General features: G+C 42.6%; 1 protein-coding gene across 2 annotated transcripts in view; it reads left to right on the forward strand.

The window, feature by feature from the left end:
- Nucleotides 1–18,714, forward strand: part of LOC106594520 (protein kinase C beta type) — a 108,535-nt gene that overhangs the window by 2,061 nt on the left and 87,760 nt on the right. For both annotated transcript variants that reach the window (XM_045711380.1, XM_045711386.1), the window contains exon 2: nucleotides 689–720. In XM_045711380.1, the coding sequence (XP_045567336.1) occupies nucleotides 689–720 (32 nt within the window). The remainder of the gene's footprint in view (nucleotides 1–688; nucleotides 721–18,714) is intronic.

Below are 18,714 nucleotides of genomic sequence, written 5' to 3' on the forward strand. Positions count from 1 at the left end.
TAGACTGGTGGTTAGAAGGGGGCAGGTAGACTGGTGGTTAGAAGGGGGGGCAGGTAGACTGGTGGTTAGAAGGGGGGGCAGGTAGACTGGTGGTTAGAAGGGGGGGCAGGTAGACTGGTGCTTAGAAGGGGGGGCAGGTAGACTGGTGCTTAGAAGGGGGGGGCAGGTAGACTGGTGCTTAGAAGGGGGGCAGGTAGACTGGTGGTTAGAAGGGGGGCAGGTAGACTGGTGGTTAGAAGGGGGGGCAGGTAGACTGGTGGTTAGAAGGGGGGGCAGGTAGACTGGTGGTTAGAAGGGGGGGGCAGGTAGACTGGTGGTTAGAGCGTTGGACTAGTAACTGAAAGGTAGCTGGATCGAATCCCCGAGCTGACAAGGTACAAATCTGTCATTCTGCCCCTGAACAAGGCAGTTAAACCACTGTTCCCTGGTAGGCCGTCATTGTAAAATAAGAATTTGTTCTTAACTGATTTGCCTAGTTAAATAAAGGTTACAAACATAGTTAACTGTTTTATCTGTTGTTTTATCTGTAATGTGGATGCTTTGGTGTGTTTGGACCCCAGGAAGAGTAGCTACTGAGGATCCCTAATAAATACAACCACAATTCCAACGTTAGAAAGAGGTGTGTTGTCGTGAGGACATTCCATCATCAGAGTCTATACTAAACGTCATGTTTCATTTCTCTTCACAGGGGTTTCGGGAAGCAAGGTTTCCAGTGTCAAGGTAGGACTTATCAACAGGCCTATTGGCCTACTGTAGCAACCTAGTCTATATATTGTAGTAGGTTACTATAGCAGCCTAGTCTATATATTGTAGTAGGTTACTATAGCAGCCTAGTCTATATATTGTAGTAGGTTACTATAGCAGCCTATATATTGTAGTAGGTTACTATAGCAGCCTAGTCTATATATTGTAGTAGGTTACTGTAGCAGCCTAGTCTATATATTGTAGTAAGTTACTATAGCAGCCTAGTCTATATATTGTAGTTGGTTACTATAGCAGCCTAGTCTATATATTGTAGTAGGTTACTATAGCAGCCTAGTCTATATATTGTAGTAGGTTACTATAGCAGCCTAGTCTATATATTGTAGTAGGTTACTATAGCAGCCTAGTCTATATATTGTAGTAGGTTACTGTAGCAGCCTAGTCTATATATTGTAGTAGGTTACTATAGCAGCCTAGTCTATATATTGTAGTAGGTTACTATAGCAGCCTAGTCTATATATTGTAGTAGGTTACTGTAGCAGCCTAGTCTATATATTGTAGTAACTTATTATATACCACGTCATTATAATACAGTAGCCAAATGTATTGACTATAAATATTTCCCACATTGCTATGGTGATCTGTTGATGGTTAACGGTTAGACCCGATGTCTGCTCCTGTCTTCTGGTCCGTCTCAGTTGGTGACAGGGGGTTCCGTTGCCACCGGGAGGAGTAGGTTACAGGGGGAGGAACGAGGGCAGCGGGTGGGTGTCCAGCTGTGATGTCGCGCGGCGCTGTGATTGATCCCAGTCATTATTTATAGCAGGGATGGGTAACCGGGGGGCCTCATCATGATGGGTAACTTTGATGTGGGTGGGGGCCGCTCATCATGATGGGTCTTTGATGGGGTGGGGGCCGCTCATCATGATGGGTCTTTGATAGGGGTGGGGGCCGCTCATCATGATGGGTCTTTAATAGGGGTGGGGGACGCTCATCATGATGGGTCTTTGATAGGGGTGGGGGCCGCTCATCATGATGGGTCTTTGATAGGGGTGGGGGCCGCTCGTCGTGACGTTGGTGGGGGCCGCTCGTCGTGACGGGGTGGGGGCCGCTCGTCGTGACGGGGGTGGGGGCCGCTCGTCGTGACGGGGGTGGGGGCCGCTCGTTGTGACCGGGGTGGGGGCCGCTCGTTGTGACGTTGGTGGGGGCCGCTCGTTGTGACGTTGGTGGGGGCCGCTCGTCGTGACGGGGTGGGGGCCGCTCGTCGTGACGGGGGTGGGGGCCGCTCGTCGTGACGGGGTGGGGACCGCTCGTCGTGACGTTGGTGGGGGGCGGGCGCTCGTCGTGACGGGGGTGGGGGCCGCTCGTCGTGACGGGGGTGGGGGCCGCTCGTCGCGACGGGGTGGGGGGCCGCTCGTCGCGACCGGGGTGGGGGCCGCTCGTCGCGACGGGGGTGGGGACCGCTCGTCGTGACGTTGGTGGGGGCCGCTCGTCGTGACGGTGGTGGGGGCCGCTCGTCGTGACGGGGGTGGGGACCGCTCGTCGTGACGTTGGTGGGGGCCGCTCGTCGTGATGGGGGTGGGGGCTGCTCGTCGTGGCGGGGGTGGGAGCCGCTCGTCGTGGTGGGTGTGGGGGCCGCTCGTCGTGGCGGGGGTGGGGGCCGCTCGTCGTGGTGGGGGTGGGAGCTGCTCGCTGGTCTGCGTACCCACATCCATAACCCCTCTTGACAACAGAGATCATTTGTGGGGTGGAGAGAAAACGTTTCAGTTTAAACCACGTTTGCTGCAGTGGTACACGTTTCCACAGGGTGCAGAGAAATGTTTATTTTTGATATGATATCTGAGTGAGAGTGACTAACAAAATCAATATGGCCACCCCCCGGACGGTAATTAGACCATGTTGCCAAATTTAGATAGCTGGCTACCTGACTAATTTAGGGGCCCATCCCTGATTTCTAGAGATTGCATCATCAGTGTGTGTGTGTGTGTCAGGTATAGACTGTATAAGCAGTCAAACAGTACTATGAGGTATGAAGCAGAAGGCTGCAGAGATTTTTACATTTTAGTCATTTAGCAGACGCTCTTATCCAGAGCGACTTACAGTAGTGAATGCATACATTTCATACATTTTTTATTAATTTTTTCTGTGCTGGCCCCCCGTGGGAATCGAACCTACAACCCTGGTGTTGCACCATGCTCTACCAACTGAGCTACAGGGAAGGCCAGATGGTACCAGTGTCTAGCCAGAACGTACAACAGAGAGGAGATGGTACCAGTGTCTAGCCAGAACGTACAACAGAGAGGAGATGGTACCAGTGTCTAGCCAGAACGTACAACAGAGAGGAGATGGTACCAGTGTCTAGCCAGAACGTACAACAGAGAGGAGATGGTACCAGTGTCTAGCCAGAACGTACAGCCGTTGAAGATGCTGCACACGTGATGCTACTGTGTCTTGGGGTGTGAGTTGTTGCTTCGTCAGGGTGGTAACACAGGAAATGCAAAGAGGGTGAAATGCAACACACACAGAGAGGCAGAAACCCACCCTTTCCGTCCCCAACAAAGCGGAAACAGACCACACTTGCTGATCTAGAAGAGACCCACAGACTAAAATACTGGGCTCTAATACTATATGATCTCTGTCTCTCTCTCTGGATCTCTGTCTCTTTTTCTGTCTGTCTCTTTATCTGTCTGTCTCTCTCTTTATCTGTCTGTCTCTCTCTCTTTTTCTGTCTGTCTCTGTCTGTGGATCTCTGTCTCTTTATCTCTCTGTCTCTGTCTCTGTCTGTCTCTGTCTCTTTATCTGTCTGTCTCTCTCTCTTTTTCTGTCTGTCTCTGTCTCTGGATCTCTGTCTCTTTATCTGTCTGTCTCTGTCTCTGTCTGTCTCTGTCTCTGGATCTCTGTCTCTTTATCTGTCTGTCTCTTTATCTGTCTGTCTCTCTCTTTATCTGTCTGTCTCTCTTTCTGGATCTCTGTCTTTTTCTCTGTCTCTTTTTCTGTCTGTCTCTTTATCTGTCTGTCTCTATCAATGGATCTCTGTCTTTTTCTCTCTCTCTCTCTTTATCTGTCTGTCTCTCTCTCTGGATCTCTGTCTCTCTCTCTTTATCTGTCTGTCTCTCTCTCTGGATCTCTGTCTCTGTCTCTTTATCTGTCTGTCTCTTTATCCGTCTGTCTCTCTCTCTGGATCTCTGTCTTTTTCTCTGTCTCTGTCTCTATCTGTCTGTCTCTCTCTCTTTATCTGTCTGTCTCTATCTGTCTCTCGCTCTCTCTCGCTTTCTCTCTCTCTCCTTCAGCTTGTGGTCTGTTGACAGTTCTCACCATGGCTATTTTTTGCTCTAATTTCACTGACAAATTTCAGAGAAGGAGAGGGGCAGACAGAGGAGAAGTGAGAGTAGTTTAGGGAAGCAGGCCAGTGTCTCCATCAGCAGATGTAAAATAATAATGAATGGCAGCAACAAGGAAAAGTTTTTACAAGTCTCTCAATCACTGTTTCAGGGCTCTGTACTCCCACACAGAGAGAGAGACACGTTCTTTATCTTCTAGGTAAAACAAGTCAAGACAAGATGTCTGGCATTCCTCCTCTCCTCTGAAACGTGTGTGTGTGTGTGTGTGTGTGTGTGTGTGTGTGTGTGTGTGTGTGTGTGTGTGTGTGTGTGTGTGTGTGTGTGTGTGTGTGTGTGTCAAAGTGGTTGACAAAGTGAGTGTGTGTGGCATGTCAAAGTGGGTTACTGTAACAGTCTATAGAGAGAGGGTCTGACTGGTAGGTTACTGTAACAGTCTATAGAGAGAGGGTCTGAATGGTAGGTTACTGTAACAGTCTATAGAGAGAGGGTCTGACTGGTAGGTTACTGTAACAGTCTATAGAGAGAGGGTCTGAATGGTAGGTTACTGTAACAGTCTATAGAGAGAGGGCCTGAATGGTAGGTTACTGTAACAGTCTATAGAGAGAGGGTCTGACTGGTAGGTTACTGTAACAGTCTATAGAGAGAGGGTCTGACTGGTAGGTTACTGTAACAGTCTATAGAGAGAGGGTCTGACTGGTAGGTTACTGTAACAGTCTATAGAGAGAGGGTCTGAATGGTAGGTTACTGTAACAGTCTATAGAGAGAGGGTCTGACTGGTAGGTTACTGTAACAGTCTATAGAGAGAGGGTCTGACTGGTAGGTTACTGTAACAGTCTATAGAGAGAGGGTCTGACTGGTAGGTTACTGTAACAGTCTATAGAGAGAGGGTCTGACTGGTAGGTTACTGTAACAGTCTATAGAGAGAGGGTCTGAATGGTAGGTTACTGTAACAGTCTATAGAGAGAGGGTCTGACTGGTAGGTTACTGTAACAGTTTATAGAGAGAGGGTCTGACTGGTAGGTTACTGTAACAGTCTATAGAGAGAGGGTCTGACTGGTAGGTTACTGTAACAGTCTATAGAGAGAGGGTCTGATTGGTAGGTTACTGTAACAGTCTATAGAGAGAGGGTCTGACTGGTAGGTTACTGTAACAGTCTATAGAGAGAGGGTCTGAATGGTAGGTTACTGTAACAGTCTATAGAGAGAGGGTCTGAATGGTAGGTTACTGTAACAGTCTATAGAGAGAGGGTCTGAATGGTAGGTTACTGTAACAGTCTATAGAGAGAGGGTCTGAATGGTAGGTTACTGTAACAGTCTATAGAGAGAGGGTCTGAATGGTAGGTTACTGTAACAGTCTATAGAGAGAGGGTCTGAATGGTAGGTTACTGTAACAGTCTATAGAGAGAGGGTCTGAATGGTAGGTTACTGTAACAGTCGGTCCTTGGTGGATGTGGCCTTTACAATACCTGTTCTACAGGAAGGTGGAGGCTTGCTCTGGAGTATACTTCCTCTCTTTGTCGCTCTCTCTCCCTCCCTCTGTCTCTCTCTGTCTCTCTCTCCCTGTCAGTCCCGCTCTCCCTCTCCCGCCGTCTCCCGTTCACCCCCCCTCCCCTCTCTCTTAGGAGTTATCGTAACAGGGAATCTCTTGGGAGCAAGCCATGACTGGCAGAGGGTCAGGTGTGTGTGTTTTAGTTATGCTCTGACTGTGTTGACTGTGTGGACTGTGTTGACTGTGTCCCAATTATACATTCATTCCTTCCCTCTCTGTCTCTCCCTCTCTGTCTCTCCCTCTCTCCCTCTCTGTCTCTCCCTCTCTGTCTCTCCCTCTCTGTCTCTCCCTTTCTGTCTCTCCCTCTCTGTCTCTCCCTCTCTGTCTCTCCCTCTCTGTCTCTCCCTTTCTGTCTCTCCCTTTCTGTCTCTCCCTTTCTGTCTCTCCCTCTCTGTCTCTCCCTCTCTGTCTCTCCCTTTCTGTCTCTCCCTCTCTGTCTCTCCCTCTCTGTCTCTCCCTTTCTGTCTCTCCCTTTCTGTCTCTCCCTCTCTGTCTCTCCCTCTCTGTCTCTCCCTCTCTGTCTCTCCCTTTCTGTCTCTCCCTTTCTGTCTCTCTGTCTCTCCCTTTCTGTCTCTCTGTCTCTCCCTTTCTGTATCTCTGTCTCTCCCTTTCTGTCTCTCCCTTTCTGTCTCTCCCTTTCTGTCTCTCCCTTTCTGTCTCTCCCTTTCTGTCTCTCCCTTTCTGTCTCTCTGTCTCTCCCTCTCTGTCTCTCTGTCTCTCCCTCTCTGTCTCTCCCTTTCTGTCTCTCCCTTTCTGTCTCTCCCTTTCTGTCTCTCCCTTTCTGTCTCTCTGTCTCTCCCTCTCTGTCTCTCCCTCTCTGTCTCTCCCTTTCTGTCTCTCCCTCTCTGTCTCTCCCTCTCTGTCTCTCCCTTTCTGTCTCTCCCTTTCTGTCTCTCCCTCTCTGTCTCTCCCTCTCTGTCTCTCCCTTTCTGTCTCTCCCTCTCTGTCTCTCCCTCTCTGTCTCTCCCTTTCTGTCTCTCCCTTTCTGTCTCTCCCTTTCTGTCTCTCTGTCTCTCCCTTTCTGTCTCTCCCTTTCTGTCTCTCTGTCTCTCCCTTTCTGTATCTCTGTCTCTCCCTCTCTGTCTCTCCCTCTCTGTCTCTCCCTCTCTGTCTCTCCCTTTCTGTCTCTCCCTTTCTGTCTCTCCCTTTCTGTCTCTCTGTCTCTCCCTTTCTGTATCTCTGTCTCTCTGTCTCTCTGTCTCTCTGTCTCTGGCTCTCCCTCTCTGTCTCTCTCTCTCCCTCTCTGTCTCTCCCTCTCTGTCTCTCTCCTCCTCTCTCTCCTCCTGCTCTTCTGAACCATAGGACACCTGTAGTAATGGGAGAGTGGTCTCCATGGTAACATGATGTCTGTTGGACGCAGTATTATGGGATGGTGTGTGTCATGCTGTGTTTTTGTGGGACCTGTCACCGTTATCACAGTGGTGGGATGTTTTGGTCTGTGTTGAGGTGGAGAGAGAGTGTCGATGGTGCGTGTGTCTGCGGTGAGGGTTTGCATTCTGTACAGCAAGTGCCCCTCATCACTGCTTGCCGAAGAGCAGAGAGCGAGAGAGAAGAACACATTAACAATAAACAGTGCATTCAGAAAGTATTCAGACCCCTTGACTTTTTCCAAATGTTGTTATGTTGGTTATACAAATGATTGATCAGATATTATATTGGTTATACAAATGATTGATCAGATATTATATTGGATATAAAAATGATTGATCAGATATTATATTGGTTATACAAATGATTGATCAGATATTATATTGGATATAAAAATGATTGATCAGATATTATATTGGTTATACAAATGATTGATCAGATATTATATTGGATATAAAAATGATTGATCAGATATTATATTGGTTATACAAATGATTGATCAGATATTATATTGGATATAAAAATGATTGATCAGATATTATATTGGTTATACAAATGATTGATCAGATATTATATTGGATATAAAAATGATTGATCAGATATTATATTGGTTATACAAATGATTGATCAGATATTATATTGGATATAAAAATGATTGATCAGATATTATATTGGTTATACAAATGATTGATCTGATATTATATTGGTTATACAAATGATTGATCAGATATTATATTGGTTATACAAATGATTGATCTGATATTATATTGGTTATACAAATGATTGATCAGATATTATATTGGTTATTGGCGACTACTAAGTATTTGTTCAACTTCCCACTTTGGGCTGGATGTGTGAATGTGTAGATCCTACATGCAGCATCTACTGTCCTCTCTCAGTGTGTCACCAGATCTTTAGTTTGAAAGCAACAGTTTATTTAAGCTATACTGCATCATATTCCCCCCCCAGCCCCCTAGCGATTCAACTTTTAGCCAATGAACTTCAGCCCCTCGCCATTTGAGTGACAGCTAACAAGATGAGAGAGAGAGAGAGAGCTGCACATACCGTGCCTTCAGAATGGATTCATACCTCTTGACTTATTACACATTCTGTTGTGTTAGTTTGAATTCAAACTTTCACCCTTCTACACCCCCATAATGAAAAAGTGAAAACATGTTTTCACAGCCCTGAGTGAATACATGTTAGAATCACCTTTGGTAGTGATTTAAAGCTGTGAGTCTTTCTGTGTCCGTCTCCAGCAGCTTTCCTTTTTACCCATCTACCATGGTAACATGATGTCTATGGTAGCTAGGTCTATGGTAGCTAGGTCTATGGTAGCTAGGTCTATGGTAGCTAGGTCTATGGTAGCTAGGTCTATGGTAGCTAGGTCTATAGTAGCTAGTCTGGAAGGTGAGGTAATATGTTAGTAGCTAGTCTGGAAGGAGAGGGAATATGTTAGTAGCTAGGTCTATGGTAGCTAGATCTATGGTAGCTAGATCTATGGTAGCTCGTCTGGAAGGAGAGGTAATATGTTAGTAGCTAGTCTGAAAGGAGAGGTCATATGTTAGTAGCTAGGTCTATGGTAGCTAGATCTATGGTAGCTAGTCTGGAAGGAGAAGGCAACTCCCAAGTAGCTGCTGATTGATGACTTAGACTTTACACTGTCTGACCAATCAATGAGCAGAATGCTATTTCACTGACCCAAACCTGAACTAAGCGAAGAGTTGGGAAACCTCCCTGGGTACAGAGATGAGTTAGTCATTTAAAAATCATGTTAAACACTATTATTGTACACAGAGTGAGTCCATGCAACTTATTATGTGACGTGTTGAGCACATTTTTACTCCTGAACTTATTTACACTTGTCATAACAAAGGGGCTGAATACCTATTGACTAAAGAGAGTTCAGCTTTTAATTTTTAATTCATTTGTAAAAAGAAATGTCTAAAAACATAATTCCACTTTGACATTATGGGGTATTGTGTGTAGGTCAGTGACAAAATTCAGGCTGTAACGCAGCAAAATGTGTAAAAAGTCCAGAGGTGTGAATATCTAATGAAGGCTCTGAATGTGACCTAGTAAAGAGGTGTGAATACTTAATGAAGGCTCTGAATGTGACGTAGTAAAGAGGTGTGAATACTTAATGAAGGCTCTGAATGTGACGTAGTAAAGAGGTGTGAATACTTAATGAAGGCTCTGGATGTAAAGAGGTGTGAATACTTAATGAAGGCTCTGGATGTGAAGTAGTAAAGTGGTGTGAATACTTAATGAAGGCTCTGGATGTGAAGTAGTAAAGAGGTGTGAATACTTAATGAAGGCTCTGGATGTAGAAAGGTGTGAATACCTAATGAAGGCTCTGAATGTAACGTAGTAAAGCGGTGTGAATACTTAATGAAGGCTCTGGATGTGAAGAAGGTGTGAATACTTAATGAAGGCTCTGGATGTGAAGAGGTGTGAATACCTAATGAAGGCTCTGAATGTGACGTAGTAAAGAGGTGTGAATACCTAATGAAGGCTCTGAATGTGACATAGTAAAGAGGTGTGAATACTTAATGAAGGCTCTGGATGTAAAGTAGTAAAAAGGTGTGAATACTTAATGAAGGCTCTGGATGTAAAGAGTTGTGAATACTTAACGAAGGCTCTGGATGTGAAGAGGGAAAGAGGTGTGAATACTTAATGAAGGCTCTGAATGTGACGTAGTAAAGAGCAGTGAATACCTAATGAAGGCTCTGTATGTGACGTAGTATGCAATTTTCAGGGACCACTTTTGACTTGCGAGTGGTAATTTCAGAACTACTGGCAAAAAAATATATATACAAAAGTACCAGAGAATCTCTAAAATTATTTGATCAGAAATTGGCTTTTGGCTATTAAGGAGATTGATTATCTACTGGCTGTCTGTTAAAATGATTGATGTTGGCTTTGTGTGTGTGTGTGTGTGTGTGTGTGTGTGTGTGTGTGTGTGTGTGTGTGTGTGTGTGTGTGTGCGCGCATTCAATCTGATAGGCAGACGGTTTCCTTAGTTCAGGTTTGTGTCAGTGGGGAGTGAAATAGCATTCTGCTCATTGATTGGTCAGACAGTGTAAAGTCTAAGTCATCAATCAGCAGCTACTTGGGAGTTGCCTTCTCCTTCCAGACTAGCTACCATAGATCTAGCTACCATAGACCCAGCTACTAACATATGACCTCTCCTTTCAGACTAGCTACTAACATATTACCTCTCCTTCCAGACGAGCTACCATAGATCTAGCTACCATAGACCCAGCTACTAACATATGACCTCTCCTTTCAGACTAGCTACTAACATATTACCTCTCCTTCCAGACTAGCTACCATAGATCTAGCTACTAACATATTACCTCTCCTTCCAGATGAGCTTCCATAGATCTAGCTACCATAGACCTAGCTACCATAGATCTAGCTACTAACATATTACCTCTCCTTCCAGACTAGCTACCATAGATCTAGCTACTAACATATTACCTCTCCTTCCAGACTAGCTACCATAGATCTAGCTACTAACATATTACCTCTCCTTCCAGACTAGCTACCATAGACCTAGCTACTAACATATGACCTCTTCTTCCAGACTAGCTACTAACATATGACCTCTCCTTCAAGGCTAGCTACCATAGACCTAGCTACCATAGATCTAGCTACTAACATATGAACTCTCCTTCCAGACTAGCTACCATAGACCTAGCTACCATAGACCTAGCTACTAACATATGACCTCTCCTTCCAGACTAGCTACTAATATATGACCTCTCCTTCCAGGCTAGCTACCATTGATCTAGCTACCATTGATCTAGCTACCATAGACCTAGCTACCATAGACCTAGCTACTAACATATGACCTCTCCTTCCAGACTAGCTACCATAGACCTAGCTACCATAGACCTAGCTACTAACATATGACCTCTCCTTCCAGACTAGCTACTAACATATGACCTCTCCTTCCAGGCTAGCTACCATAGACCTAGCTACCATAGACCTAGCTACCATAGACCTAGCTAATAACATATGACCTCTCCTTCCAGACTAGCTAGCATAGACCCAGCTACTAACATATGACCTCTCCTTCCAGACTAGCTACTAACATATAACCTCTCCTTCCAGGCTAGCTACCATAGACCTAGCTACTAACATATGACCTCTCCTTCCAGACTAGCTACCATAGATCTAGCTACCATAGACCCAGCTACTAAAATATGACCTCTCCTTCCAGACTAGCTACTAACATATGACCTCTCCTTCCAGACTAGCTACCATAGACCTAGCTACCATAGACCTAGCTACTAACATATGACCTCTCCTTCCAGGCTAGCTACCATAGACCTAGCTACCATAGACCTAGCTACCATAGACCTAGCTACCATAGACCTAGCTACCATAGACCTAGCTAATAACATATGACCTCTCCTTCCAGACTAGCTAGCATAGACCCAGCTACTAACATATGACCTCTCCTTCCAGACTAGCTACTAACATATGACCTCTCCTTCCAGACTAGCTACCATAGACCTAGCTACCATAGACCTCGCTACTAACATATGACCTCTCCTTCCAGACTAGCTACCATAGACCTAGCTACCATAGACCTAGCTACCATAGACCCAGCTACTAACATATGACCTCTCCTTCCAGACTAGCTACTAACATATGACCTCTCCTTCCAGACTAGCTACCATAGACCTAGCTACCATAGATCTAGCTACTAACATATGACCTCTCCTTCCAGACTAGCTACCATAGATCTAGCTACCATAGACCCAGCTACTAACATATGACCTCTCCTTCCAGACTAGCTACTAACATATGACCTCTCCTTCCAGACTAGCTACCATAGACCTAGCAACCATAGACCTAGCAACCATAGACCTAGCTACCATAGACCTAGCTACCGTAGACCTAGCTACCGTAGACCTAGCTACCGTAGACCTAGCTACCGTAGACCTAGCTACCGTAGACCTAGCTACCGTAGACCTAGCTACCGTAGACCTAGCTACTAACATATGACCTCTCATTCCAGACTAGCTACCATAGACCTAGCTATCATAGACCTAGCTACCATAGACCTAGCTACCATAGACCTAGCTACCATAGACCTACCTACCATAGACCTACCTACCATAGACCTAGCTACCATAGACCTAGCTACTAACATATTACCTCTCCTTTCAGATGAAATAAGTATGGGCAAGATAAAGAGAATTCTCTCTCTTCCTCCATCCTCCTCTCTGTCTCCTATAATTTGGGCCTGTTTTCAGGGGTTGCTCTAGTTCCTGTTTGGGGGGGGTTGACACTAACGCTATTTGAAAGCTGCAGTTGTCCGTTGGGGACAGCAAGCGGGGGCTTGGTCTCTGAAATAGTTCTATTGGATGCTGCAGCTGTCCGTCAGGGACAGCAGGCGGGGCTTGGTCTCTGCAGTGGTTCTATTGTTTGCTGCAGCTGTCCGTCAGGGACAGCAGGCGGGGCTTGGTCTCTGCAGTGGTTCTATTGTTTGCTGCAGCTGTCTGTCAGGGACAGCAGGCGGGGTTTGGTCTCTGCAGTGGTTCTTCCTCTTTAACCCCTCGTGGGTTGGCACTGTTCTGCCGGTTGCTAAGCAACAGTCCAGAGGACCCTTAAACCAGTCGCTAGGTATGTCTCTGTCTCACTACTTAGGAATGCTGTATCTGTGTGTGTGTGTCTGTGTGGTGAGTTAATCAGCAGTGATTTTTGTCAACCAAACCCCCAAAATGCTATTCTTCTTTCTCTCTCTTTCCCTCCCTCCCTCCCTCTCTCTTTCTGTCTTTCTGAAAGAGATGAAAATACAGACGATTCCTCCGCCCCCTCACACTGCCTCAATCCCAGCTGTGCCTCCCTCCCACACACACACACACACACACACACACACACACACACACACACACACACACACACACACACACACACACACACACACCTAGTAATGCACATACACTGCACCATAGGAGAGGTGGAGAGGGAGGGAGAGAGAGAGAAAGTTAACTATTTCTGTCCTCCAGGGGAAGCGCCCTCTCTTTCTCCCCTGTCTTTCTCTTCTCTCTCTTTCTCTCTCTCTCTCTTTCTCCCACATCTTTCTCATCTCTCTCTTTCTCCCCCATCTTTCTCTCCGTCTCTTTCTCTCTCTCTCCGTTTCTCTCTCAGGAGAATCACTGCATCGCTTGTCATTACTGTCACAGTGTCAGTGTCATTCCTGACAGTGACACACAGAAGGGGTGTGTGGGTAATGTGTATATACAGTGCATTCAGAAAATATTCAGACTGACTTTTTCCACATTTTGTTACGTTACAGTCTTACTCTAAAATTAATTAAATAAAAAAATGTCCTCATCAATCTACACACAATACCCCATAATGACATCACAATACCCCATAATGACATCACAATACCCCATAATGACAAAGCGAAAACAGTTTTTTTAATGTTTGCAAATGTATAAAAAAATTAAAACAGAAATACCTTATTTACATAAGCACTCAGACCCTTTGCTATGAGACTATATATTGAGTTCAGGTGCATCCTGTTTCCATTGATCATCCTTGAGATGTTTCTACAACTTGATTGGAGTCCACCTGTGGTAAATTCAATTGATTGAACATCATTTGGAAAGGCACACACCTGTCTATATAAGGTCCCACAGTTGACAGTGTATGTCAGAGCAAAAACCAAGCCATGAGGTCGAAGGAATTGTTCGTAGAGCTCCAAGTCACGATTGTGTCGATGCACAGATCTGGGGAAGGGTACCAAAACATTTCTGCAGCATTGAAGGACCCCAAGAACACAGTGGCCTCCATCATTCTTAAATAAAATAAGTTTGGAACCACCAAGACTCTTCCTAGAGCTGGCCGCACGGCCAAACTGAGCAATCGGGGGAGAAAGGCCTTGGTCAGGGTGGTGACCAAGAGCCCTATGGTCACTCTGACAGAGCTCTAGAGTTCCTCTGTAGAGATGGAAGAACCTTCCAGAAGGACAACCATCTCTGCAGCCCTCCACCAATCAGGCCTTTATGGTAGAGTGGCCAGACGGAAGCCACTCCTCAGTAAAAAACACATGACAGCCTGCTTGGAGTTTGACAAAAGGCACCTAAAGGACTCTGACCATGAGAACCAAGATTCTCTGGTCTGATGAAACCAAGATTGAATACTTTGGCCTGAATGCCAAGCGTCACAGCTGAAGGAAACTTGGTACCATCCCTACGGTGAAGCATGGTGGTGGCGGTATTATGCTGTGAGGATATTTTTCAGCAGAAGGGACTGGGAGACTAGTCAGGATCAAGGGAAAGATGAAAAAGAGCGAAGTACAGAGAGATCCTTGATGAAAACCTGCTCCAGAGCTCTCAGGATCTCAGACTGGGGGTGAAGGTTCACCTTCCAACAGGACAACGACCCTAAGCACACAGCCAAGACAACGCAAGAGTGGCTTTGGGACAAGTCTCTAAATGTCCTTGAGTGGCCCAGCAAGAGCCCGGACTTGAACCCGATCGAACATCTCTGGAGAGACCTGAAAATAGCTGTGCAGCGATGCTCCCTATCCAACCTGACAGAGCTTGAGAGGCTCTGCAGAGAGGAATGGGAGAAAGTCCCCAAATACAGGTGTGCCAAGGTTGTAGCATCATAACCAAGAAGACTCAATGCTGTAATCGCTGCCAAAGATGCTTCAACAAAGTACTAAGGTCTGAATACTTATGAATACACATTTTCTAGAAACCTGTTTTTGTTTTGCATTATGGGGTATTATGTGTAGATTGATGAGGTGGGAAAAAACAGATTTTATTCCACTGTAGAATAAGGCTGTAAAGTAACAAAATGTGGGAAAAGGCAATGTATATACAGTAGGATGTTCATTATAGAGACCTATAGAAGAGACTGTATATACAGTAGGATGTTCATTATATAGGACTATAGAAGAGACTGTATATACAGTAGGATGTTCATTATATAGGACTATAGAAGAGACTGTATACACAGTAGGATGTTCATTATATAGGACTATAGAAGAGACTGTATACACAGTAGGATGTTCATTATAGAGACCTATAGAAGAGACTGTATATACAATAAAATGTTCATTATAGAGACCTATAGAAGAGACTGTATATACAGTAGAATGTTCATTATAGAGACCTATAGAAGAGACTGTATATACAGTAGAATGTTCATTATATAGGACTTTAGAAGAGACTGTATATACAGTAGAATGTTCATTATAGGACTATAGAAGACACTGTATATACAGTAGAATGTTCATTATATAGAACTATAGAAGACACTGTATATACAGTAGAATGTTCATTATATAGGACTATCGAAGACACTGTATACACAGTAGGATGTTCATTATATAGGACTATAGAAGAGACTGTATATACAGTAGAATGTTCATTATAGAGACCTATAGAAGAGACTGTATATACAGTAGAATGTTCATTATATAGGACTTTAGAAGAGACTGTATATACAGTAGAATGTTCATTATATAGGACTATAGAAGACACTGTATATACAGTAGAATGTTCATTATATAGAACTATAGAAGACACTGTATATACAGTAGAATGTTCATTATATAGGACTATCGAAGACACTGTATACACAGTAGGATGTTCATTATATAGGACTATAGAAGAGACTGTATATACAGTAGAATGTTCATTATAGAGACCTATAGAAGAGACTGTATATACAGTAGAATGTTCATTATATAGGACTATAGAAGAGACTGTATATACAGTAGGTTGTTCATTATATAGGACTATAGAAGAGACTGTATATACATTAGAATGTTCATTATATAGGACTATAGAAGAGACTGTATATACAGTAGAATGTTCATTATATAGGACTATAGAAGAGACTGTATACACAGAAGGTTGTTCATTATAGAGACCTATAGAAGACACTGTATATACAGTAGAATGTTGATTATATAGGACTATAGAAGAGACTGTATATACAGTAGGTTGTTCATTATATAGGACTATAGAAGAGACTGTATATACAGTCGAATGTTCATTATAGAGACCTATAGAAGAGACTGTATATACAGTCGAATGTTCATTATATAGGACTATAGAAGAGACTGTATACACAGTAGGATGTTCATTATAGAGACCTATAGAAGAGACTGTATATACAATAGAATGTTCATTATAGAGACCTATAGAAGAGACTGTATATACAGTAGAATGTTCATTATAGAGACCTATAGAAGAGACTGTATATACAGTAGAATGTTCATTATATAGGACTATAGAAGAGACTGTATATACAGTAGAATGTTCATTATATAGGACTATAGAAGACACTGTATATACAGTAGAATGTTCATTATATAGAACTATAGAAGACACTGTATATACAGTAGAATGTTCATTATATAGGACTATAGAAGACACTGTATACACAGTAGGATGTTCATTATATAGGACTATAGAAGAGACTGTATATACAGTAGAATGTTCATTATAGAGACCTATAGAAGAGACTGTATACACAGTAGAATGTTCATTATATAGGACTATAGAAGACACTGTATACACAGTAGGATGTTCATTATATAGGACTATAGGAGACACTATGTATTCAGTAGAATGTTCATTATATAGGACTATTGAAGAGACTGTATATACAGTACAATGTTTATTATATAGGACTATAGAAGACACTATATATACAGTAGAATGTTCATTATATAGGACTATAGAAGAGACTGTATACACAGTAGGATGTTCATTATATAGGACTATAGAAGAGACTGTATATACAGTAGAATGTTCATTATAGAGACCTATAGAAGAGACTGTATATACAGTAGGATGTTCATTATGTAGGACTATAGAAGACACTATGTATACAGTAGAATGTTCATTATATAGGACTATAGAAGAGACTGTATATACAGTAGAATGTTTATTATATAGGACTATAGAAGACACTATATATACAGTAGAATGTTCATTATATAGGACTATAGAAGAGACTGTATATACAGTAGAATGTTCATTATAGAGACCTATAGAAGAGACTGTATATACAGTAGAATGTTCATTATATAGTACTATAGAAGAGACTGTATACACAGTATAATGTTCATTATATAGGACTGTAGAAGAGACTGTATATACAGTAGGTTGTTCATTATATAGGACTATAGAAGACACTGTATACACAGTAGGATGTTCATTATATAGGACTATAGAAGAGACTGTATATACAGTAGGATGTTCATTATATAGGACTATAGAAGAGACTGTATATACAGTAGGTTGTTCATTATATAGGACTATAGAAGACACTGTATACACAGTAGGATGTTCATTATATAGGACTATAGAAGAGACTGTATATACAGTAGAATGTTCATTATATAGGACTATAGAAGAGACTGTATATACAGTAGAATGTTGATTATATAGGACTATAGAAGAGACTGTATATACAGTAGGTTGTTCATTATATAGGACTATAGAAGAGACTGTATATACAGTCGAATGTTCATTATAGAGACCTATAGAAGAGACTGTATATACAGTCGAATGTTCATTATATAGGACTATAGAAGAGACTGTATACACAGTAGGATGTTCATTATAGAGACCTATAGAAGAGACTGTATATACAATAGAATGTTCATTATAGAGACCTATAGAAGAGACTGTATATACAGTAGAATGTTCATTATATAGGACTATAGAAGAGACTGTATATACAGTAGAATGTTCATTATATAGGACTATAGAAGAGACTGTATATACAGTAGAATGTTGATTATATAGGACTATAGAAGAGACTGTATATACAGTAGGTTGTTCATTATATAGGACTATAGAAGAGACTGTATATACAGTCGAATGTTCATTATAGAGACCTATAGAAGAGACTGTATATACAGTCGAATGTTCATTATATAGGACTATAGAAGAGACTGTATACACAGTAGGATGTTCATTATAGAGACCTATAGAAGAGACTGTATATACAATAGAATGTTCATTATAGAGACCTATAGAAGAGACTGTATATACAGTAGAATGTTCATTATAGAGACCTATAGAAGAGACTGTATATACAGTAGAATGTTCATTATATAGGACTATAGAAGAGACTGTATATACAGTAGAATGTTCATTATATAGGACTATAGAAGACACTGTATATACAGTAGAATGTTCATTATATAGAACTATAGAAGACACTGTATATACAGTAGAATGTTCATTATATAGGACTATAGAAGACACTGTATACACAGTAGGATGTTCATTATATAGGACTATAGAAGAGACTGTATATACAGTAGAATGTTCATTATAGAGACCTATAGAAGAGACTGTATACACAGTAGAATGTTCATTATATAGGACTATAGAAGACACTGTATACACAGTAGGATGTTCATTATATAGGACTATAGGAGACACTATGTATTCAGTAGAATGTTCATTATATAGGACTATTGAAGAGACTGTATATACAGTACAATGTTTATTATATAGGACTATAGAAGACACTATATATACAGTAGAATGTTCATTATATAGGACTATAGAAGAGACTGTATACACAGTAGGATGTTCATTATATAGGACTATAGAAGAGACTGTATATACAGTAGAATGTTCATTATAGAGACCTATAGAAGAGACTGTATATACAGTAGGATGTTCATTATGTAGGACTATAGAAGACACTATGTATACAGTAGAATGTTCATTATATAGGACTATAGAAG

Source organism: Salmo salar, chromosome ssa02 (genome assembly GCF_905237065.1).
Source record: "Salmo salar chromosome ssa02, Ssal_v3.1, whole genome shotgun sequence".
Lineage (NCBI taxonomy): Eukaryota > Metazoa > Chordata > Actinopteri > Salmoniformes > Salmonidae > Salmo > Salmo salar.